At 36.7% G+C, this 26788-nt stretch overlaps 1 protein-coding gene and 1 pseudogene across 1 annotated transcript in view; both read right to left on the reverse strand.

The window, feature by feature from the left end:
• PTPN4 (protein tyrosine phosphatase non-receptor type 4) overlaps nt 1-26788 on the reverse strand; it is a 221241-nt gene that overhangs the window by 34704 nt on the left and 159749 nt on the right. Inside the window, exons 13-15 of the mRNA XM_044913261.1 lie at nt 19664-19732; nt 12647-12772; nt 9686-9844 (exon numbers count right to left, since the gene is read on the reverse strand). Coding sequence (XP_044769196.1) covers nt 9686-9844; nt 12647-12772; nt 19664-19732 — 354 coding nt within the window. The remainder of the gene's footprint in view (nt 1-9685; nt 9845-12646; nt 12773-19663; nt 19733-26788) is intronic.
• Nucleotides 17268-17394, reverse strand: LOC123324515 (annotated as a pseudogene).

A 26788-nucleotide genomic window follows, 5' to 3' on the forward strand; every position in this document is an offset into this window, starting at 1 on the left:
TGGCTGCTGGCTGTACTATTCAGGCACAGATTTCATTGAGTGACAATAGATACCTAAGATACAAGCTGTAAGGTCTTGAGGAAGTGGAACTGCATTAGATTGTATTATTGTTCAAAAATCAGTCTCCACCCTCTCCGGCTGACATTATTAGGCTTGGCCATATGAGTTTCTCTGTCCAATGAAATGTGAGTAGAAGTGGTCAGTTTTGAAAGGCCACTTTAAGAAACAGCTCATGATTCATTATGCTTCTCTTTTTCCTTGGCCATCAGAATAGCCATGCCCCAAACAAGAGTCTGGGTCCTGGAATGGACATGACATGGAGTAGAGCCACAGATGATCCATGATGTGCATATAACGTAAGAAAGAAATAACCTTTGTTGTTATTACGTCTCTATAAAATGGGGTAATTTGCTACCACAGCATCATTTATCACAAGAAAATGGATTCAGAAATTAGAGTCAGAGTGGTTCTTCGATACATATGCTCTCCCTAGGTAGAGAAGGTGTGAAGCTTACTTAGAGGCTCACTGCTAAATACCTGGTAGATACAGGGAATGAAGCCAAAAATTTTATTAGTGCCAAGGAAGTCAGCCAGGATTAATAATAAATGGTTTAACTGTATGGTCCTCCAGGGAAGTTCCTCTTAAGAGAAAATACAGTCATTCCGAATTTTCATAAAACTTAATCATTAAATAAGTAGGAAAACCATAATGCCCACTCAGTCTAACTTTCTACATAGAAGTCTTTAGGGAACAAAATACTCTAAATTCTGAGAAGTCTGTAAGGACTGCATCAAAGAACATACCTCTCTTTTTCAGCAAAGCCTTCTTTGAGGTCTACCTTCATTGTCAGGGATTCCAGGTACCAAACACAATAGTTTTTTTTTGTTTTTGAGAGAGAGAATGAGAGAGTGAGAGAGCACATGAAGAGGGGAGGGTCAGAGGGAGAAGCAGACTCCCTGCTGAGCAGGGAGCCCGACGTGAGACTCAATCCTGGGACCCCAGGATCATGACCTGAGCCGAAGGCAGTCGCTTAACCAACTGAGCCACCCAGGCGCCCCAAACACAATAGTTTTTATTCTACTAGTTTCAACTGCCAAGAGCCCAAGCCTTTAAGATCCAATACATTCAAGTGTTGCTAATCCAGAAAAATGTTCCCACAGATGAGAATAGAGACATGGACCTCAAACATGGCCTGCCGGAAGGGATTAGGACACAAAGATGGACATTCCCTGGCACAGCCTCACAGATGTGACATTTTTAAAAAGCAGTTATCAAAAGCCTCCACAACTTTACAAAAACCAGAAGTCACTGGACTCCACATCTACCAATCAATAGGTCTCAATCCCTTGCTTAGGGTTAAGTATAACCATGTAGGCCAGGTGAATAGAAAGTTTTTTTCTAGTTTTGCATATAGCTATCACACCCAGGAAACAGCCTCAAAACTACAGATCTATAGGGCATAGTATAAGGTTGAGATCAGAAGGGAATGGAATTAGAGCAACTTATTCTTGGTCCAGTCAACAGCCTAATATATAACAGTTCTAAAATATACAACAGGGACAAACTCAAGCCTGATCTGTAAAGCAACATCTTAAGTGAGCCAAATCTGTTATGGGCATAACAGTGGCAATGCTCAGTTACAAGAGAGGGATAGGACTGACATTATGGGACATTCCGCTAAAACTGTTCAAGCTACATTACTGGCACTAAAGATTAGGCATATATAGTAAAAAAAAAGCTCCAGAAGTGATTTTTATTATGCATTGCTAATTAGAAATCATTGTCCTGAAACACTGGCTGCAAATTCATGGCTTGTGGGCCAATTTTGGCCAACATACATTTGGCCCATTATTTTTTCTTTATAAAATGTGAGTTAATTGGCTACATTTAAAAAATTACATATGTATCTGGATTTCCAGAATGGAAAATCTGGAAGCTCTGGAAAAAATAAAACTGCATTACCGTTGGTTGAAGCCAAGAATGAGCTGCTGCCTTTAGATTGGGCCATGGGCATCCCAGTCCGCATAAATCCCACCCAGGGTTACTTGTGAGATTCCAGTAGGTATTTGAGTATAACCTCCCCTTTAAACATTCAAAGTCTTCAGGAAAACACAGAAAGGAAGAGAGCCAAGCACACAGGCTTGGGATGGGATTTAAGCCAAGTTCTAAAGAAAAGGTGAGGAGAATGCAGCATGCACTGAGAGGATTAGTCAAGACAGAACACAGGAAAGAACACTGTAATTTCAGATTTCAGGAAAAGGGCTATCTGCCTTCTCTCATTGTTTTATGTAACTTTCTTGTTAGAATAACTTCTCAGAGAGTGATGGTCAGGCTCTCCAGATGTCAGATTGTTGTAGAGGGATAGGTTGGTCTGGGAGCTTTTATAAACTAATTATGTACTCTCCCAGTAATCCCAGTAACTGTCCTTCCTTTCTATGTCTCCATGTCCAATAACCACACTCCATCTATATCTATATATTTATTTGTGTCTCTATCTAATACAGTCTATCAAAGTAATCAAGGATGTCAGCACAGACTGAAATTCTCATTTTGAACAAAGGTTATCAATTACATTTTAAGACATATTCCAAGTGTATTAACTCAATTTATGATAATAAATAACTTCCTACTTCATATCTAATGTGGAGATTATGAGTATAGTTAATTTATTACTTACTCAATTATCTAGGAAGATGACTTTCATAAGCAATCCATGCATTATAATTAGAAATTATAATACATTTAAAATAATTTCATAAAACAGACCAGTTCTAAAAAAAGATACTATTTCTAGGCAAAAATAAAATAAAACAACCTCTCCCACACCTGCTAATTATAAAAGAATAAACAGATATCATATACTTTGGAAGAACAACCAGGCAGCACAGTGGAACACAGCCACATTAGAAATAATTCCCCTGAGAGAAGGGACCTATGATTTAAAGAGAAAGCCAGCATCTATCAGATAGTTCAGACAGGACTAGGGAGATAGGAACCAAGGAAAAAAGTGGGCATCAGAGCTCTGGCTGACATCTTCCAAGTAAAGGTAATCCTTTGGCTTAATTTAAAGATGGGAACTAGAAAAGATCTGCTACAAGGAGGATATAGAAAGAAGTATAAACCTAAAGGGATAATTTTGTTACTTATAAAAAAGAAAAACAGGCAAAGTAAACCCTGAAAATTGTGAATTAAAAAAACAATGCTGAAGATTCAACTGTATATACATACCACTCACAGAAGAATAAAGTTTATTATAATTTAAGACTAGAAAACAAACAAAACCCATATTTTCTTGTTACATGGTAATACAAACTTGCCAGGACTGATGGCTCATTTTAAGATTCTAATGTTCTAAGATGCATACCAGGAGCTCATGTCTCATTCAACTACAGTCACTAATGCTATCCAAGTTCTCATTGGGCAGTAACCCTACTATACTTTACTTATACTAGGTAAAATGTAGATAAAATTCTGATTCAAAATTCAGACTTCTTGACATGTTGGCTAATTTATAGTGACATTCACAGTATTCCAAAGTAAACACCACTGCAGACTGATTATTAGTTAATGCTCAAGAAAATTTAAAAAGTGCATATAAACTCTCAGGGATAAGATAAATATGATAATAGAATTGAAAATGTCGTATTACTGTATCAGTAGGAATCTATTTCAGAATCAAGGTCCCAGACCTGAAATGCCTGGTTTCAACCAAATTCCAAGTCCCCGACCTTAGCTCCCAAAGTGAGTACTGGAGACATCTGCCAGAGGTGGAGAGCAGGTTAGGTATACTGCAGCTACAGTAGCCCAGCGACCTATATAATTAGTCTTGCTGCCACAAGTACAGCATCAAATACAGTGTGCCCTCTGAATCCCCATGGCTCGGTCATCTCCTCCCATCATACCTCCTTTGGTTCTTTTACTTCCTTGTCCTGGAGCAGTCTGGTATTTGCAGAATCCATAATACAGATGACCCTTGAACAACATGGTTTGATCTCTGCCAATTCACATACATGTGGATTTTTTACAGTACAGTACTGTAAATGTATTTTCTCTTCCTTATGATTTTCTTAACATTTTCTTTTCTCTAGCTTACTTTATTGTAAGAATATAGTATATATTACATGTAACATATAAAATATGTGTCAGTCAACTGTGTATATTCTCACTAAGGCTTCTGGTCAACAACAGGTTATTAGCAGTTAAGTTTCTGGGGAGTCAAAAGTTGTATGTGAATTTTCAACTATATAGGGGTTGGTGTCCCTAACCCCCATGTTGTTCAAGGGTCAACTCTAAGTTGCTAGACTTGATCAAGATTGGCATGGGAATTAGGTTAAGCTGAGTGAGGACATTAAGTTTTCACTGGTAGTAGCTCAGAGGAGCAAAGTGAAGGCAAATCTTTAAAGACTAAGTGAAAGGAATTGATGAAGTGCGGACAAAGCTGTGGTGACTCACTAGAAAAGACTAGACGGGGACAGTCCTGGCAAAACGGCTCAGGGAAATGGATTTGATATTTCAGGATTATGAAATCTGTAGAGTCTCTTGTGATTAGGGCCTAAGGATAAAGCTAAGAATTTGGAGAATTCCTCATTGTATTCGACCAGAAATCTATACTTCAAACATGAAGACAGATAAATGGCTGATAATATTCTTTTTTCTTTTTTTTTAAGATTTTATTTATTCGCGCGAGAGAGAATGAGAGACAGAGAACATGAGAGGGAGGAGGGGTCAGAGGGAGAAGCAGACTCCCCGCTGAGCAGGGAGCCCGATGCGGGACTCGATCCCGGGACTCCAGGATCATGACTTGAGCCGAAGGCAGTCACTTAACCAACTGAGCCACCCAGGCGCCCAAATGGCTGATAATATTCTTAAAGGCTGCCAGTATATCCCCCCAAATTAACCTGAATTATATAATTATTATAGTTAACATCTACTAAGCACCTTTTCTCTGCTTAACAGAGAAATTATACATCTCATTTACTGTTCACAGCAACCCTATGAGGTAAATATTACCATCCTGTTTTTTTTTTTACAGGTGAGGAAATTGAGGCTTACAGAGATAAAATGACTCACCCAAGGTCACATAACTGGAAGTGGTGGAACCAAGTCTTAAACCCGGCCTGAATCCAGAGCTTGTGCTCTGAACATTATGCTATAGTTGGCACTTTAAACAAAACAACTGTAAAAGGCAGGAGCAAAGTTATTTTAACTCAGAGGTTTCCAAACACTACGTAGCAGTAAACTCTTCTCCAAATAAAATGCTTCTCAGAAGCCAGTATATAAAATATACAAAAGCTAAGCAACCCTCCTGACAGTATCTGAGGCTTCAACAGAACTTATCAGAGCACATCCTCAACACGACTATTTTCTATCATGCCATTTGGTTGTAAGTGGTAATACTGCTCTGTATTTTAAGTTCTAATAAAAACAACTTATAGGGGCGCCTGGGTGGCTCAGTCGTTAAGCGTCTGCCTTCGGTTCAGGTCATGATCCCAGGGTCCTGGGATCGAGCCCCACATTGGGCTCCCTGCTCGCCCGGGAGCCTGCTTCTCCCTCTCCCACTCCCCATGCTTGTGTTCCCTCTCTGGCTACCTCTCTCTCTGTCAAATAAATAAAAATCTTTAAAAAAACAAAACAAAAACAACTTATATTTAAATGGAGAGAATGCAAGATCAATAGAGATCTGTGCTCTAATAACATGTATTTTTACTTTAATTGAGAACGTATTTCTAACTCAATGGTTTTAATATACTTAAAACCAATAATTTGCCTAAAATGATGGGAGGGGGCATTGAATGGGACCAGAGCTTGAAACATAATGTTCAAAATTTACCCACACAAAAAATTTTGTGGACAGATTACCTGTATAAACTTTTGGACATTAAGAAAGGAGAAGGGGAGATGGGAATATAATTTTAAGAGTGTTCCAATGCCCAACTCTCATATTGGGGTTTTTCAATACAAGTAACTTGCTTATCCTCAACTTTGACGTTTTAAAAAATGTTAAGTGAAGAGCAAATAATGAAAATGTTAAAGTGCACTTTGTTGTCAAGAGAGCAATATATTGTAACATAGCAACAAAAGATTTGTTAAAACTGTCAATGAAGCCAGGTAGGCAAAAACTTTGCTGATTTATTTCAGTCCAGTCAGCTTTAAATTTCCTCATGAATGCTTCAATAGCAGCAGTGAAAGCAGCTTATTCTGCAGTCAAAGCAGCTCGACGTTGCTGTCTTTAGCAATTTGTATGAAAATAAAAAATAAAATCTTTTTTTTTTTTTTTAAAGATTTTATTTATTTATTTGAGACAGAGAGAATGAGAGAGACAGAGAGCACATGAGAGGGGGAAGGGTCAGAGGGAGAAGCAGGCTCCCTGCCGAGCAGGGACTCGATCCCGGGACTCCAGGATCATGACCTGAGCCGAAGGCAGTCGCTTAACCAACTGAGCCACCCAGGCGCCCAAAAAATAAAATCTTAACCACCCAACTCAGATGCTTCGTGATGATTTTGTAGAAACAGACGTTTCTACAGCTTCCCTGTTACATATTAATGGGAGTATATTAATATTTGTGGTGTGAATTTACTAAAACACCTGTTAAGTATTTTCACATTAATTGAGGGTTGTTTTTCTCAGAAAATCACAAACTGAAACAGTCTAGTTTTCTGTGAAACATTTAAAGAAAGGAAGGAAATGGCAGACTGTAGTCTCAATCACCCCTGCCTAAAAATGGTAACTTTATTCTAAGCAGTACAAACAAACTCCTATTTGTTTCTCTAATAAACACACCTATGAGTTAATAGTGTTTTCTCCTTGTGAAGCAGGTGACCTTACCAAGTGACTGAGGTCTGGATCCAGGTTTCATCTCAAAGGCCCTGTACTCAAAAAACAGGGAACTGGTGAGATGATCTCAAGATTTGTTTCAATACATGTTGAAATGCTCTGTGCTTCATCCAACACATTGTCCAAATTCTTTCCACATTTAGCCAAAACTAAAACCTATGGATTCCAAGTTGTAAAATATTTTCTCTGGATTGCAGATATCAGCCAGCCAAGCAACCAACCAACCAACTGATCAATTAACAAAGCCTTGTCTTAGACACCAAGTTCTGCTGGTTGGCTCAGGTAGGGAAGACCTGACTTTTAGTTATGTAAATTGGGACAAGTCCTGTTAAGTGTGGCTTTCTCGTCTACAAAATGGGGATTACATGTCTTTCCTATTTCATTGAGTTGTCTTGGAACAGTGAGATAATTTCTGAAGCTGACTGTAAGCAACTAATGTAAGTTATTCATTTATCATTAAGCTTATCTTTTCAGACCTCTTTCAGACCTGAATTTTAAGTGCAGTGTTAAGAGATTCAAAACTGAATACAAACACATAAGCCTCATAAAATACATGTCTGAAGAGAAAGGTCCAAGCATTTGAAATTCTTGTGGATCAGGATGGGAAAGCAAAACCTGCACAATGCCAACCTGTCCTGAACTTGCATCTCCATTTAAGGTCAGAAAACCAGAACAAAGGTTTTTATGGATTGATGAACCTATAAAATGTACATATGGAGATACTCAATTTTATGTGTATGTATACATATATGTGTGTCTGTATGAAAAGGGCTCTTCAAAAATGGACTGAGATAATTTGGTTAGGTCCTGGGAGTTATATTGTTTTGTTCTGCATTAAGATGGGCTTTTGAGATTCCTCTATATGGTTTATTTCTATGTGCTAAAAGTATATCATTTTCAAATTTAATCAATTAACATCTCGATCATGTGCTTAATTACTGTACTTTTTAAAGTTTTAGAATTAGAAAATATATAATTATTAAAAATCAAAGTATACAATGATAATTTTTAAAGTAATCAAAAATTAGGGATGCCTGGGTGGCTCAGTTGGTTAAGCGTCTGCCTTTGGCTAAGATCATGATCCCAGGGTCCTGGGACTGAGTCCCGCTTCCTGCTCCTTGCTCAGCTCTCCCTCTGCCTGCCACTCCCCCTGCTTGTGAGCAAGCGAGCGCTCCCTCTCTGACAAATAAATCTTTAAAAAAATTAAATCTCCACCAGCCTTGTCTCCTGTCAACTCATTCTCCACATGTGTCACTGTGTAGTATGTGTCCTTCCTACTCCTCCACCCTTTTTACTGCACACACACAATCAAATTGTTTTACCAAGATATGTTACTGAGACTAAAATTCCACTTGTCTTAATAGCTTAGCCAGTCTTCCTTGGCTGGCCCTATAGTGAGGACAACCACACCTCCTCTATATCTTGTCACATGGTTCTGAAGCCCCTATACCTACCTGCTTTGCTAATCAGTCCATCTACTCTTCCACCCATCACTCTCAGACCCCTTCTTTCTTCAGCCCTGATCACAGTCACTACATCCTATACCCCCTTCCTTCTTCTCAACATTAATCTTTTTACTTATCTATGTACCTTATAAAGAATTTTACTTTTTTCCCCTAATTCTTTTTTTTTTTTTAAGATTTTATTTATTTAGGGCGCCTGGGTGGCTCAGTTGGTTAAGCGACTGCCTTCGGCTCAGGTCATGATCCTGGAGTCCCAGGATCGAGTCCCGCATCGGGCTCCCTGCTCAGCAGGGAGTCTGCTTCTCCCTCTCCCGCTCCCCCCTCTTGTGCTCTTTCTCTCACTCTCTCTCTCAAATAAATAAAATCTTTCAAAAAAAAAAAGATTTTATTTATTTATTTGAGACAGAATGAGAGAGAGAGAGAGAGCACATGAGAGGGGGGAGGGGCAGAGGGAGAAGCAGACTCCCCGCCGAGCAGGGAGCCCGATGCGGGACTCGATCCCGGGACTCCAGGATCATGACCTGAGCCGAAGGCAGTCGCTTAACCGACTGAGCCACCCAGGCGCCCCTTTTTCCCCTAATTCTCACACTGTTTTTATTGCATATGGACTAACTGCATTATATAAACCAATAAATCAAGACATTGCATGTTATTGTGAGGGTAAGCATGTTGTGCATTAAACTGATGGGGTATAAATACTGAATTATGAAGCTGAATTTATATACCAGTATGTAATATGAGGTAGGAACGAATTTTAAAAAAGATTATTTTCAGTATGATGGTCATCTTACTTAGTTCTCCTTTGCTACTTAATTTTTCCCACATTGTCTATTCATTCTTATGGTTCCCTTCCTGAAAAATATTAAGAAAACTCTACCTTTTAGTATTTTACTGCTTGACCACAGTGCTACATTATCTGTAGAAACTAAAGGTTTAAGAACATACTAAGTCAACAAAATAAGAGGGTTTTTTTTGGGGGGGGGGGTGGGGAGGGTTGGGAGGTGAATACAAAGAACTCTCAGGAATAAATAAGCACATTTACAAATACATAAAAGTTTTAAAACCCTGCATAAATAAATGCTTCTATCAAATACCCTAACTTCCCAGATTATTTCAAATGAAACAATCTGGGGCATTATTATTATTATTATTTTTTAAAGATTTTATTTGAGAGAGAGAGGATGAGAGAGAGAGAGAGAGAGCACGAGAGAGGGGAGGGTCAGAGGGAGAAGCAGACTCCCCACTGAGCAGGGAGCCCAATGCGGGACTCGATCCCAGGAGTCCAGGATCATGACCTGAGCCGAAGGCAGTCGCTTAACCAACTGAGCCACCCAGGCGCCCTGGCATTATTATTTATAAGAAGGAAGCTAATGAAAAAGGTCTTACGGTGATGATTCCAGAACGATGCTATTAGCTTGTGTTGAAGATGGAGATCTGTGATTCACAAATACTTCACTTGGGGAAGTGTGAACCACATGGTCTACCAAATGACCAACTGAAGATGGTCGTAACCGGGTTCCCTCTTGTGTGAATGCAGAATTTCGACTACATAAAGAGGAAGAAAAATTGAGTGAAAATGTGGTTTAATTCAACTTTTTCCAGTTTCTTACTTACTTGATTACATTAGAAAGTGGGTATATGTTTTAACACTAACCACACTAAGCAAAATCTCTGACAAAGATAGTATGATTCAAACAGAAAGAATACCAAACAGGAAGTGAAGTCTAAGATCTGAACTACAGTCAGTGATCTGCCACAAGGGTTTTACCTGTTCAATCTATTATATCTACCAACCTTAATGTCTGAAGGCTTTAGTCACTACAACTTAGTGTCTTAATCAGCATTTATAGGATTAGAGCATTTATACCTCATTTTATCGCACTTTGCTTTATTGCTTCTTCTTCTTTTTAAAAGATTTATTTCTTTCAGAGAGACAGAGAATGAGAGAGAGTGCATGAGCAGGGGAGGGGCAGAGGGAAAGAATCTCAAGCAGACTCCCCAGAGAGTGCAGAGCCTGATGCGGGGCTTGATACTACAACCCCGAGATCATGACCTGGGCCAAAATCAAGAATCAGACACCCAACTGACTGAGCCACCCAGCCGTCCCTCTTCTTTTTTTAAAAAAGGTTTTGAAGGTTTGCAGTTACTCTGCATGGAGCAGGTCTATTGGGTGCCATTTCTCCAACAGCATTTGTTCACTTCATGTCTCTGTCACATTTTGGTAATTCTTGCATTATTTCAGACTTTATCATTACTGTTTTTGTTACAATAATCTGTGATCAGTGATTATGACTCACTGAAAGCTTAGATGGTAGTTAGCATTTTTAGTAATAAAGTGTTTTTAATTAAAGCATGCACACTGATTTTTTACACATTGCTGTTGCACATTTAATAGAATACAGCAGAGTGTAAATATAACTTCTACATGTACCAAGAAATAGAAGCAATTCAGTGACTTGCTTCATTGCAGTGGTCTGGAACCAAATCTGCAATATCTCCAAGGTATACCTGTATAAAGTAAAGGGAGAGGATAAATAATTCAGAAATATCTCTGGTGTGTGTTCTTTTTTAATCCTTATAAAAGTTTTTATTTATGGGACTTCTTAAAATTCCTAAAAATAAATAATGTATAACATATTTCCATCCACATAAGTGACAGTCACATGAATTATTATTTTCATTATTATTAATTATGACAGCTAACATTTGAACACTTATTATGAGCTAGGCATTGTTCTAAGCATTTTATATATATCACCTCATTTAACCCTTGTAACAATACTACAAGAAAGACACTTATTATAATTCGTAGATGAGGAAAATGGGACAAAGAGATTAATTAACTTGCTCAAAGTTCAAACTTTCAGTGATTCCAGGGCCCATGCTCTTAACCATCACACTATATTGTCTCTTTAGGATTGAGAAAAAAAACTTTTCAGATCATATCTAAAACTGTTTCATCACCTAGGAAATTTAATCAGAGCTACTGCTAATTAATTAACTCAATCATCTTTCCTCTGTCTTCTGTAATCTGCTCTAATTATTTAGTGGTACTAGTAACAAATGGAGAAATGGGTGGCTGGAAAATGGACCAAAAAAGATGGTTCTGGGTTTTCTTCAAATAGTTGATTAACCTCCAAATATATGCAGTATTTTATAAAGAAAAATGATTTAGCAATCTGCAATTAGTAAGAGAAAAACTTGTGAGTCTATCTTTTTTAGCAGCTTAGCAGCTAGGAAGACACATAGGTATGAGGTAATGATCTCTAAACCAAACTTTACTTTTGTTATGGTAAAAGTTTATTCTTGGGCTGAAAAACACCCACTGGTGACACAACTTTTAGAATTTAGTACAGGGGCACCTGGGTGGGTCAGTTGGCTGGGTGTCCAACTCTTCATTTCAGCTCAGATTGTGATCTCGGTGTCATGGGATCAAGCCTCACATCAGGCTCTGTGCTCAGTGCTGAGTCTACTTGTCCAGCCCTGAGTCTACTTTGTCCCTCTCCCGCTGCTCCTTCCCCTGCTTGTGCTCTCTAAAATAAATAAATAAAAATCTTTTAAAAAAGTAGAATGTAGTACACACTTATTGGATATTAATGTGTTTAAAATACTTCTGAAGTTAGACTACTTCAAATATTATATTCCATACCAAAACTCAAATATTTTGTATTCAACCTTTTGGGTGAACAAAGTCTATGAATACACTGACATCTGTTTATCATTATTTAATTACATACATATATTATACACAATATATTTGTTAATACATTATAAAATTAACATCTTCAGCCAGTACAAGTTGATTATCTTATTATTATCTATACCAAACCACAGTTTTTATGAGAAATACTAGAATGAAGTACATAAACAGTAAGTGGTGAGTAATATAGGCTTCTTAGCACAGATAAGGCTAAGCCTGTGGGAACTTATGTTGGAAACCCCTTTTTCCAGACCAAAGAAAGTGGTGGAACAGTTGGGGTAGGAGGTTAGGTAAGATGATCACAATCATTTAGCATTTTCAAACAATATATGCTTCCCTAGGAACTCTGGAGAGCCACATGAAAAAGGATTATGTCAGTAACAACCACATTTCCAGATTTTAACTCTATTACTAATAGATCTTGATTTATTGGCTAGACACCCACTCTGTACAGGAAAGTGAGCATCCTTGTTCAATGTTCTACTCCCTCATTCGATGAGACTTTTCCATGCCACTTATGCAGTAAGCTTCAGGCTATGCGGAAATAATGCTCTGGAGCAACAAAAATCATGTTTGACTAAGATATTTAAATGTAAAGATTTACGTATTTTGATCTTCAGGCAAGTCTACAGTCAGTCTGTACTTACTGATTAGGAGTTCCAGGTGGAGATCGTGATGGAAGGCTTTGTGTTTCTAACCTGTCATCAGATATTGAATTTCTGCTTACCACTTCCCAATCCATTAATTTCCGTGCCAAGGGCTTACTTGGGGATCTGCAGAAATAATTTGATATGTAAAAATTTTTATTTTTATACCCTCAACTATAAACCAAATCTTAGAATTTGTCTTAATAGATCATATTCTAGATGAGTAAACATAGTTTACTTAAAAGAAATTAATGCATTTAGTGGCTATTTACCCCATAATTTCCTAAGAAATTAAATCTGCTTTGTATGAAGAAGGAAGGAAAGACATGCTAAGAGTATATCTTAAGACATACTTAAGAGAAAATAGGGAAGAGGAGAAAAAGAAAGGAAAAAAGCAAAGGAGTAGCTGGCTACCAAGTTACCTCATTTATAGCAACATTATAAATATTGCCTATTCCAGAGTTTCTGAAACTTTAGCTCATCTTGTGATGTATTAAACAATTGCCAGCATATTATCTTCTAAATACCCTTAAATCTACACCCTGATCCTCTACCTTAATAGAGGATGGGGTGAAAATGATAATTATGTATATTATAATTTTTTACATTTTACATATAGTAGTAGGCTAGTGGATTGTTTTGTTTTTTAAAAAAACATCTGGGTTAACATTCTGTCTTGTGGTAAGGAGTAGAAGACTACGTTTTATTACCTATCTATATATTGTCAGCTACCACAGTGATGAAGATGAGAACTAAGTAATCTTTTCAGAAAAGATACGGACCTTTGTAGAATATTAAAAAATATTCAAATTCCTATAGTGGCCAAAATTCATGGAAAACGTATGACATCTACTTTTTGACATGAAGAGTTAATATGAAGGTTAATATAAGGAATTACACTACTTACATAAAAACACATAATAAATAATCTTGTAAGCTGATAGTTTTATATTTCACTAATAAATTCACTGAAGCACATAGAAATTGACTGGACTAAAAAGCACGGTAACACCAAGAATACTCAATAAAATTTATAGACATAGTACGAAGCATTAAAATAATGATAAGTAGACAGTACTAGTTTTGACCTTTCATGAGACAAAGCATGTAAGTATCTATGTCTAAATATCTAAATTTACCAGTACAATGTATGACCCTAGGTCCTTCCCTACCTCCTGCATTTTATGATTTATGAGTATCTAAATTTTCAGTGCAATATTTTAGTCTATTAATTAAACCACAAGTATCTTAAATTACTTATGAATCCAAACCACACAAGTGCCCCATTATTTTGGGTATTCATAGCCAAAACCTTTTTTTAGTTTGGCCGAATGACATCTCCTTAATTTAAGAACATCATTTCCTAAAACAGATGTAATGCTATTGATTAAAAAAAAAAAAAAAAAAAGCACTGGCTCAGATCTCATTTTTCATAAATGAATTCAAAGTAATATAAGGATGAACATTTCCCATATCATGAGTTCAAATTATAGGGTTTTCCTACTTGAAGACAATCAGGACACCATTTAGCCCAACATCCCAAAATTGCTGTACAAACTCATATTCCTTTAGTCACAATAAGATGGAAAAAAAAGAATATTTCATGCATTTGATTTTTAAAATGAAGAGTACTAAAAGAAACCTTAGCATTTACTGCTCTTCTATTAGCCAATTCTCAAAGTTAACAAGCTATTCTTTCCCATATATTAGACTACTAAATGTAAACTGCAGGAGTTCATAATCATAGATCAACTACTTACGTTTTCAAAGAGAGGGAAAAAATCATTTGAAGGAGGAAAAAATCTAGCTATACTCACCCAGTATAGAGCATCAGAACACTTTACTGTTGTTAATAAACTAAACATGGTTGGAAATGCTCTGCGTTTTTTAAAACTAAATTTCAAGTGTTTTATTAACAGCTTTAACCTCAGAGACCCACCCACTCAAGCTTGCTGTCTATGTTTCCTGTTGAATGTGGAAATTTCAGAGAAAAAAATACCACACTTCATCAGAGTGTTTGCAATGTGGTAAATATATTTTCTGACCATGGCACTGTATTCTTCTGTTGCATGTGAACATTCTTTTGCTTTTCTTCTTAGATTTTATACAACAATTGAAAAAGTGTGAAAGCAATTCAAAGAGGAGACATACTGGGGGAAAAAATTATTTATTTATTATTGCTGAAAACACCATCTTACATTGAAACTTTAAGAAGAAACCCTTTATATCTATATACCACCAATTAAAATTCTAAGAAGTGGACAAGAACTCTAGAATTCTCTAATAATTTAACAGAATAACTCAACAATTGCTAAAACCATGGGAGTATTTTGGTAGATATGCATCAGGTCTCAGGTCATCACAAGATTGTGATATATTACAAAAACAACCCCAGAGAAGCTTAAGTCTTTTGGAGATGGCAAGATCATTAAAACAATACCATTAAATGCAACTTTATCCCTGTTGATGACTTCTTATTCAGAGGAGGATTCACGGAATTCCACATAACAAAAGAATTGGGACAGTTATTTGAGGCTTCTCATATTGGAATTTTAGCCTACTATTCGTTAATATTTGTTTTATAAAATAACCTATTAAACAATTTCTCATTTTAATAATGCATATACAAAATGAAGAACTAAGATGCAGGTATAATTGTGAATATTTCTCAAGGTCACATATGATCAAAATATTAAAACACTAAAACTTATAAAGTAATTTGCATGGGATATTAACATTAATAAATACATCTATAATTTGGTGTTCATATTAGGATGTCATACTACAGTGGAACTAATTATCAAATCACGTTCACTATATTTTTTTTAAAAAGATTTTATTTATTTATTTGATAGAGAGAGACACAGCGAGAGAGGGAACACAAGCAGGGGGAGTGGGAGAGGGAGAAGCAGGTCTCCCATGGAGCAGGAAGCCCAATGTGGGGCTCGATCCCAGGACCCCTGGATCATGACCTGAGCCAAAGGCAGGCACTTAACGACTGAGCCACCCAGGCGCCCCTCATGTTCACTATTTTTATAAATATCAAGCAAGAAAAAAACTTTAAGCTTGTTAGGAAAAGAAGAAAAAAGCTAAGTATTTTGTTAGATGCATTTTTAACAGAAAAGAATCAGAAAAATATTGATTTTGATTTTAACAAGTCTGAAAGAAATGATACAAATAAAGTGTAGTACTAAGTACTTGAATACCTTTTATATTAAAACAACAAAGTTAAGAGGAAGTAAATTATTTCATTCTTGAGAAATTTCAAGGAAAAGAATTTCAAAAACACTTTCTGTATATTTTACCTTCCTACAGGTGCTTAGCACTTTCTAACTGGAAACAAGGGTATCTAAGAAAGAGGGAAGATCTGAATGATTTCAGTAGCCATGTCTATTAGAGTAGGCATCTCTGTTCTTAATTTTTTTCTTTCCTCCCTTCCCTAATAATCAAGTAACCAAATAACCATTAATATGACACTAAGGTTTATATTTAATAGAGAAATGACAATATTTCCTTCATAAATCTAAAAACAAGACATAACAATAAATCAAATTCAGAATTGTGAACAAATGTTGAGACGATTTATATCATTCAAATTCAAGTAAGTTTATCACAGCAAAATGCTATCTAGCCCTGACCAGCTAAATCCCTCAAGGCATTGTCACTGACAGTCTTCCTTTTGGACAGATTATTCATAGACAAATGAGGATGAGGCTAAGCCAGGAATGAAGAAAAACAATGCACGTAAATTTTATCATTCAAACACATTTTGATTAATTTTTTGTTTCAAATGTCCTTACTCCAAGGAACTTGAAATAGCCTTTATTAGGGCGCCTGGGTGGCTCAGTCATTAAGCGTCTGCCTTCGGCTCAGGTCATGATCTCAGGGTCCTGGGATCGAGCCCTACATCGGGCTCCCTGCTCTGCGGGAAGCCTGCTTCTCCCTCTCCCCTCCCCCTGCTTGTCTCTCTCTTTGTCAAATAAATAAACAAAATCTTTAAAAAAAAAAAAAAGCCTTTATTATTTATCTTTACAAGCATTCAAGGCATATAGTACTGGCAAAGAGTCAGATAGTTTTAGCAGTGACTCCAACTCCGGAGGCAAGGAAGTGACAGGTTAAAAGGAAGAATCATAAAGTTAAATCTACAGTTTAGGATAAAAGGATTTAACTGTTTAAAGATTTACTGACATAAATGACTAGATTTTTCAATATAAAAGAAAATGCCTAGAATACATTAAGTGAAAAAATAAGCAATAAAAAGTATGAAATAATTTTTAAATGAAATAAATATATATACACACACACACATCTCTGTGAGGATATACATGGCAAAATATAGTAATAGTAATGAATAGTAAGTACCAATTTTTTAAGGGGGGAGAGGGGTGAGGGAGGGAAAGAATCTTAAGCAGATTCCACGCCCAGTGCAGAGCCCAAAGTGGGGCTCCATATCTCAGGACCCTGAGATCATTACCTGAGACGAAATCAAGAGTCAGACACTTAACCAACTGAGCCACGCAGGTGCCCCCCCAATTTTTTAAAAATAATCATGTTGGGTTATGATTTTTCTTTATACTATTTGGCATGTTGGAATTTTTCCCTTTTTAAACAGGGAAACCTTGAACCCAGTTGGGTTTCCCATGTTTGGGGAAATCACAGGAGTCAGAATGACCTGAGTGCAATTTATAAGCCTCTCCCTGAGAGAGCCATCTTTGTGATCATAGTTATCTTCCCAGCTACATAAGTATTGGCATGTTGGGATTTTAAAAAAATAATGAAGTATCACTTATATAAGTAGAACAAACAATAAAGCAATTTCTCCTTCTGGAGAGAAAAAAGAGAAAAACAAAAACTCCTTTTACTCAAGAAACACAAAACAGGAAGGTCTTTTTGATGAAGACTAAGAGCAAAAAATTAAAGTAAAACCAAAAGCAAAATTCTATAATTAATTTTTTATGCCTCCAATGGCAGCAGACACCAAGCAGATGAACTTTTTAATTTAAGGACTTATTCTCTGTAAGCCATTTCCACTGAAAAAACACTGCTTCATTTAAAACACATCTACCATACCGCACATATTACTACAAGAGCTGGGGCCAGTGCAGTGAATAAAACAGACAAAACTCCTGCCCTCATAGAGCCTACATTCTAGTGGGGGAGACAGACAATAAAGGAAGTCATTCTTCACAGCTCTGAGACAGGAAGGCAGCCAAGCGTTCACCTATCTCATGCAGAACAGCAAGAACTATTCTGTAGAGGTTAAAAGTGTGGGTAAGAACTGGGAGGCCTGCATGAGAATCCTGCTACATCCCTTACTATCTCAGTTAAATTATTCAAATGCGCTGTGCTCAGTTTTCTCACCTGTAATGGAATTTACCTCACTGAATTATGGGTATTGTGAGATCATACACAAAAATTGCCTGGCACAGATAAATACAAAATAAATGTTAGCCACTATTAGATACACTGGCTATCTTCTGTCCACTCACATCCCCATACAGTTGATTCCATCACAGCAGCCAGACTGATCCCCCACCCACTCCCATATTTTATTATGGAACATTTCAAACATAAAAGTATAGAGAATAGTTTAATAAACACTGCACTCAGGACCCAGGTTCAACAATCATCATCATGGTCAATCTTGTTTCCTCCCTACCATTTACTTGAACCCTCTCACCCCAATTATTCTGAAGCAAATCCTAGAAATCATGGTATTTGTAAATATTTCAGTTTACCACTGTAAACTTCCAGGTTGTTAAAAATGACAAGTCAGTTTATACTCCTTCCAGGAAGGGAGGATCTCAGCCCTTAAATCCAAAGTCCTTACCATTTCTAACATGGGGTCATTCAAGTTCTGGCTGCTACCTATCTTCCTCTCTAACCACTTTCTCTAGCGCTGCCTTATTCTTTCTGGCCCATTACTGGCCTGCCTACTCTTCCTCCAACATGACAAGTGGGCTCCAGCTCCATGGCCTTGTGCTGCCTCAGTCCTTTACTTACATCAGATATCTGTTGCACCAAGCAGAATTTAAGCTCCATGGGACTAAGTTGTGTATTTTGTTCTTCACTGTATTCCCAGAGCCTGACACAATGCTCAGTAGAGTAGGTCTTCGATAAATATTTGCTGCCACCAATTTGGTCATTCTTCCTCCTTTCATTTATTGGATAATCCTGTTAAGACTGTTGCTCACACGTCTCAAACTAGACCTGTGCCAGTTTAACTCCTTTTTCCAATACAAATCTGTTCTCTTTCCTGCATCCCCTTGTCCATTTTATGTCACTCAAATCTGATGGTCTTCCCAGATACTCCTGTCTCTAACACTACCTCCATCTAATTGATTAACAACTTCTTATAGTTCTACCTACAAAATGTTTCCCAAATTTGTTCCCTAGTCTCCATTTCATCACCACTGTTTTAGTTCAGGCCTTCGTTATTTTCACTTGGATTACCGCAATAACCTTCTAATTGGTTTCTTAGTACTGAGTCCTTACTTCTAACCCATTCTCCATCAACTGCTCATAAACCTGTTTTCTAAAACATAAACCTGACTATGTCATTTCACTTGTTAAAAAGCAAACTGGTTATAAACAGCTCCTAAAAATATCAAGATAACTAAATGGCACCCAAAAAAATAAACTTACTTCTTAACAATGTGATTTAAAGAAATATGGAAATGGACCGAATACTATATGAAATTAATCATTATGTTTTTCAAAACTGTTTTAAAAAATGAAGGAAATGAACTTTCTAACAAAATGTTACACTAATAATATAATACTTGATTCAGCCTCGTCAGAACTATAATGCTTGGCACAGGATTTATCTCACTCATGTAAAAAACAAAAAAAGGGAATGAATAAACTAGCCAAATTATTTCATTACTCCCTCAACATAACTTATTATTTAATTAAATAAAGGATCATGTGATAATTCTGTAATCACACTTGGAAAAAGGGTTTTTAGTAATTTTAATCTTTTAAAAACAATTCAGAACTGAAATAGAGGTGGCTTACCTTGCAAATACCCTCTCTTTATTTGCTTTTTCTTTGCCATACTGAACTGACTGGACTTCAGTTCTCCCACTGAAATACATAAACATGCACAATAATAAAATCTTAAAGAGAACTCTAAGATAAAATAAGAACATACAACATGATTATATTACAACTTCGTAAGAGACAAATTTCTAGCAGAGAAAAGGGGACAGAGGATAAGAAAAGACTGGACTAAATTCCAGTTCTACCTGAATGGATGAAGCTTATTTATGGCTCTTCCACTAATGAACAACGATATGTTCCATAGACACTCCATTTTCAGATACTTCTTTATTTGAGAATGACTATCACTCTCACATCATAGGTTGGGTCTGTGATTTAGCTAGTGTCTCTACTACTCCTTGATGAAGGACCTGAAACATGGGGAATCTTGAGGAATCTTGCTCTTTTCTTGGGCTTTTCTTTCTTGTGTACTGATGATCACAGATATGAAGACTGTTTATATCCTCAAATCCTTCCTTGTCCAGACATAGGCAACTCCAGACTTTTGTATACAGGAAGGAACTAAGGACAGAAATATGGTTGCAAATTGTGCACTGTAAGCAATTTGTCCTGAAGCCGATCCATCTAGCAAGCACACAGTTTACGCATGGAAACTGAGCCTCCTCTGTGGTAAAGCAATGTGTTCAGACCAAATCTGTTACTAAAAACTTGGTTCTCAGAGAATTTGCTACTTGACACATCACATTATTTAAGTGTGAATAGACATAAATGTCTAGTATATCAAATGTAACCATTTACACATACAGGTATAATTCATATAAGAACAGCCAGATATAGGTTTCCAAAGCAAAGCAAGAAATTTTAAGATCATCTTCCATGGATAAGTATGGATACATGTGAACAGAATGGTCCATCTGTTGAAGTTTTAATGGAAAAGTCAGAAACCCAACCATGATTTTTAAACTTAGGTACACTGAAGTTTCTTAAGAAAATATATTTCCTCTAAGAAGGATAAAGTATACTTGCAGTTGTGAAAAAGGTAACAAATTGAGGTTCACTATTATTTTGTATTTCCACATTAGAACAATGATTTTAATCCCTTGCATATTTTGGAAGAGAGATAATAAAGGTGTGTATTTGAGTGGGTTGGTGGAGTAGAATTAATAAATTCTCTGATATCTGAATTCCATCTCTCAGTCTAAATAATATATCAACATTTTAAGTCTTACAAAAGTTCTAGTATTTCCAACCACTGCTTATTATGAGGGGAAAAAAATATTTATTTAACGCATACCCATTAGGGATAGGACCGTGTCCAGATAAACATTTGTCATGCTGCCATTCCTTCCTCAATTACAGGATTATTAATCATTTTGATGATTAAAAGGTATTTTGGCTATGTTTTAAAAGTTCGTAAGGACTACAAACATAAAACTTAACTTTTACAACTATAAACATATATGGTTTACCTATATACACTAATTTAATTTAATGTGAACTGAGCTGTCATGGGCCTCAATCCTCCTCCTGTGATCAGCTAAGTTTTGTAGGAGGCTTGCTAGACTCACAACTTCCTTTGTGAGTTGGCTTTCTGTTAGGTTCTACTTTTCTTCTGGTGGGAGATCAGAAAGTAGAGGAAGTCAAAAGCAGAAGACTGACAGACGCTGGTGGCTGCTGTAACAATAGTGGGAACAGAACGCTGGGAGAAACAGCACCTTCTAGACGGTGTGTACCATCCCTGATCAAAGCAGCCCCTCTCGGGCAGACCCAGAACCAACAGTGACAGTGGCTCTAACGACGGAATAGCAGGTTTAGGCTTACGGATACCGGCCTAGATGTAACACAAGTTTCCGATCCTTAAGTATTACCCATTCTTCCTGTTTCCTTCTCTAAAACCCTCCTTCTCCCTTTTGTTTTGACAGCCTCTCTAATACCTGTGTAACCAGTTCCCTCAAACTGCTTTTTTTTTTTTTTTTAAAGATTTTATTTATTTATTTGAGACAGAGAGAATGAGAGAGACAGAGAGCACATGAGAGGGGGAAGGGTCAGAGGGAGAAGCAGGCTCCCTGCCGAGCAGGGAGCCCGATGCGGGACTCGATCCCGGGACTCCAGGATCATGACCTGAGCCGAAGGCAGTCGCTTAACCAACTGAGCCACCCAGGCGCCCTCCCTCAAACTGCTTTTATTTGAAAAATCAAAAGGACTTTCTGTGTCTCTGACTGATAATTTACCAGTAAAGAGGATTCAAATGGGACACTATTACTCAAAAGGCTGGATTAACAAGTTGAATTTTGTAACAAAAACATAAAGGTAAAATTGAAATATGAGGGAGCATAATATTTCACATTATCCATAATATTGTTTTTTAGGGTTTAATATTACTATTATTAGAACAAAATGCAAAACTATACCATAATCTAAGAACACCAAATTCTGAGAGTAAGATACTTATTTTTAGAACAATGAGAAAATGACAATTCATAAAAGAATACAGGCTCATTATAAGTAATTTTAGCAACATAGGAAAGCAAAACAAGATTTTTTTAAAACCCCAAATTAAAGAAAATTAAATTAAATTAAAAAACAGTAAGACCCCCAAATTTAGCCAGAGTCTTATCCCTAAGAAATAATCTCCATTATCAGCAGGTAAAAATCATTCTAAAACTCTCTCTCCATACATAAAAAATGCTATAAATAGGGACATAATTCTATTAACAAAATGATTATGCTATATATCCCACTCTTAATGAAAACAGTATTAAACTGATTTCCCTTGAACTAAAAGAAAGAAAATGACTGCCATTCATATATAAAGAAAGAGAGATTAGGAAAACCTTAAGGAGTTGGTGTTTTTAATATTTAATTTTTGTTAATATGGATTCTCATACTTCCACTAGTCCCTTGCTTCCTCATTTTCTTATACTGTCACTTTTACGTTATCAAAGTTTATAGCATTTTAATTCTGTTCTATAGTCATATTTATGATAGTTATCAAGGATTAGTTCTAACCTTTATTCTTACTTCTTTTACCAAGATTCTTTTTGAGTCATGCTGACTTATCTTAAAATAAGTTTTTTTCTGGGTGCCTGGCTGGCTCAGTCAGTAAAGCATGTGACTCTTGATTTCAGGGTTGTGAGTTAGAGCCCCACATTGGGTGTAGAGATCACCTAAACATAAAATCTTAAAAAAAATTTTTTTTCCCAGATGGGCTCAGAGATGTTATATTCCCTGAAGTTTTGTATATTTGATGTTTATTGGCTTTAGACTTGAACGGCAAACTGGGTAAGTTTAATATTTTTCAGTCACTTTTTTTCTTTAGGACGTGGTAGACAAAGAGTGGTTCACATTATTATTAAAAAGAATACCATCAACTTTATGCCAAAAAATTCATTAACTTAGAGGGAAGAGATAAATTCCTTGAAAAACATGAACTACCAAAGCTCACTGAGAAGAGAAAGAAAACCTGAACTGCTTTATATCTATTAAAGAATTTGAATGTGTTGGGCGCCTGGGTGGCTCAGTTGGTTAAGCGACTGCCTTCGGCTCAGGTCATGATCCTGGAGTCCCGGGATCGAGTCCCGCATCGGGCTCCCTGCTCAGCGGGGAGTCTGCTTCTCCCTCTGACCCTCCCCCCTCTCATGTGCTCTCTCTCTCTCAGTCTCTCTCTCTCAAATAAATAAATAAAATCTTTAAAAAAAAAAAAAATTTGAATGTGTTGCTCAAAAGCTTCCTATAAACAAAACTTCTGCTCCAGATGGATTAATTGGTAAATTCTGACAAACATTTTTTTTTAAAGATTTTATTTATTTGAGACAGAGTGAGAGAGAGCAAGCGTGAGAGAGAGCACAACCATGGGGAGCAGCAGAAGAAGAGGGAGAAGGAGACTCCCCACTGAGCAGGAAGCACGATGCAGGGCTGGATCCCAGGACCCTGAGATCATGACCTGAGCCGAAGGCAGATGCTTAACCAACTGAGCCACCCAGGCATCCCTTGCCAAACATTTAAAAAGGAAATAATACCATCACTACAGAAATTTTTCTAGAAAATTGAAAATGAGGGAACACTCCCAACTCATTCAGTGAGGCCAAAATTACCCTGACACCAAAACCTCACACAGATATTACAAGAAAACTACAGAGCAGTATCCTTCATGAACACTGATGTAAAAATTGTAAACAAAAATTTGGCAAACTAAATAAAACAGCATAGGAAAAGGATAACAGATCATGACCAAATGGGGTTTATCCTAGGAATGTGGGGTGGGGTTAACACATGAAATTCAATGTAATTCATCATACAAATTAAAAAGAAAAACCATATAATCTTGTAATAGCTGCAGAAAAAACATTTGTCAAAAACCAATATCCAATCCTACCAAAAACTTCCAGCAAATGAGCTGTAGAGGGAACTGCCTCAACATGCATTATATACAGCTTCTATGAAGAGCCTCCAACTAACATCGTACTTAATAGCAAAAGGTTGAATATCTATCCCCCTCCCAAGATAAGGAAAAGACAAGGATATTTATTCTCACCACTTCTATTCAGCACTGTACTGGAGGTTCTAGCTGGGGGAATAAGGAAAGAAAAAGAAATAAAAAGGATCAGAATGGAGAGGAAGAATTAAAACTGCCTTTGTCCTCTAGGTAGAAAATCTGCTGGAAGCTACAAAAAAGCTCCTAGAATAAGTGAGGTAACCAAGGTCTCACTAAACATTAAAAAAAAGAAAAAAAAATCAATTGCATTTCTGCTTAATAGTGAACAGTATGAAATTAAAATTTAAAAAGACCTCAAGAAATTAAGGATAAATTTAGCATAGACCTGTGAAACTTGTAAATTTGTGAAAGACCTGTACACTGAAAAACTACAAACTGAGAGAAGTAAAAGACAACTTAAATAAGTAGAAGACATACCATGTTTCATGAGTTTGAAAACTCAATATTTTTAAGATGTCAGTTTTCCTGAAATTGATCTATAGTTTCAGCACAATCCTAATTAAAATCCAAGAAGTGGGTTTTTTTGTTTTGTTTTGTTTTTTTGAGAGAGAAAACCTGAATAAAAACTTCTGTACATGAGCGGGAGTGGGGAGGTAGGCAGAGGGAGAGGGGAGAGGGAGAGAGAGAATCTCAAGCAGGCCCCATGCCCAGCGCAGAGCCCCACGTGGGGTTCCATCCCACAACCCGGAGATCATGACCTGAGCCGAAATCAAGAGTTGGACACTTAACTGACTGAACCACCCAGGCGCCCCCCTAAGAAGTCTTTTTTGTAGAAACTGATCAGCTAGTTCTAAAGTTCAGATGAAAATGCAAAACACCTAAAACATTTGAAACAACTTTTAAAAAGAACAAAGTTGGAGGACTAATACTACTATACTTTAAGACTTATAAATAAATCCAAAAAAAAGTCCACACAAATACTGAAAACTGATTTTCAACAAAGGGGTCAAGGCAATTCAGTGGAGAAAGGGTAATCTTTGCAGAAAATGGTGGTGGAACAACTGGCTATCCATATGCAAAAAAAATGAACTTTATATAGCTTTTGTATATACTTCACACAAAAATTATTTCCAAATGGATCACAGATCTAAGTATAAGAACTAAAACTATAAAACTCTTAAAAGAAAACTGAGGAATAAATCTTTTCAGGCTTGGGTTAGGCAAAGATTTCTTAGCTATGACACAAAAGAAAGATCCATGAAAGAATACAACGGTAAATTAAATTTCATCAAAATTGTGAACTCTTTAGAAGAGGTAACAACAGGCACTAATGAAAATGTAATGGAACTCTGACAGCTGGTGAGTACATAAAATGGTAAAAACCGCTTTGAAAAAATGACTGGCAGTTTCTTGCAAAGTTAAACATACATCCACCTTGTAATCTAGCCATTCCACTCACAGGTATTTAACCAAGGGAAGTTAAACCATATAAATATTTCTACATGAAGGCTCACAGCAGCTTTATTTGTAATAGCTCAAACCTGTAAACAACCCAAATGGGGAAACAACAATCACTTAATATCCGTAAGCAAGTGAATGGATTAACATATTGTGATGTATCTACACAGTGGAATTATACTCCACAATAAAAAGAAACTAACCACCAATACAGACAACAACATGGATGAATTTCAGAATAATTATGCTGAATCAAAGAGGCTGGACTAAAAAGAGTATGTAACATGTATGTTTCAATTTATATAAAATCTGATAAAATGCAAACCAATTTATAGAGACAGAAAGCAGATCAGTGGTTGCATGGGGACAAAGAAGGGTGGAAGAAAGAGGTTACAGAGGAGCATAAGGGAAAAATGGGGGAGGATATGCTTGCTATCCTGATTATGGTGATGGATTCAGGGATGTAAATATATCTCCAAACATCAAATTTTAGATGTTAAATATGGTAGCTTATTGTACACCAATTATGCCTTAACAAAGCTGTTTAAAAATATAAAATCTGCTAGTACTAGGCCCATAATCTCTCAAGGGCAATAACAGACTGAATGGCAGGTATTGCTCCTCACCCTGCCAATATTTTTTTCTTAGATTGTTCTTTAGCTTGTTTTTATTAACTTCTGTGGTTGAAATTTCATTCTGTTTCAGTGATTTTTCTCCCAAACTGGTTTCTTTAACTGTCTTTTGTACTTGACATTGTGACTAGATTTTGTTTGCTGTGGTATAGATTGGGTAAAATCCTTGATTTTTTTCTCATTGTATCTGACACCAGTGTGAATTACAGTTGAAGGCAAGTTACTACATTCTATGCATTTCTTTGTTGTCTAAAAGAAATGGTGTGTGTACATTTATGTATATGTCATATTTTCAAGGACAGAGGGAAGGAAAAATTCTGCTAAAGATAAGTGTAGTCCTTAGATAATAACCCTGACGGTCACTTAATTAATAATTAAGTTTATTGAGGGACCACTGTTATGGTCTACACTATTTTCTCAATGGAGATTTCTTCTGCCCCTCCTGAGATTTAGATAAGGAGGCTTTTTTATTTTTTTCTTGACTTTCACCAGTGATCTAATGGACTGTTCTCCCAGCCCATCTGTCCATCCATCTGTCCATCCGTCCATCTGTCCGTCCGTCCGTCCGTCCATCCATCCATCCATCCATCCATCCATCCATCCATCCATCCATCC

This window comes from Neomonachus schauinslandi, chromosome 3 (genome assembly GCF_002201575.2).
Source record: "Neomonachus schauinslandi chromosome 3, ASM220157v2, whole genome shotgun sequence".
Taxonomy (NCBI): Eukaryota; Metazoa; Chordata; class Mammalia; order Carnivora; family Phocidae; genus Neomonachus; species Neomonachus schauinslandi.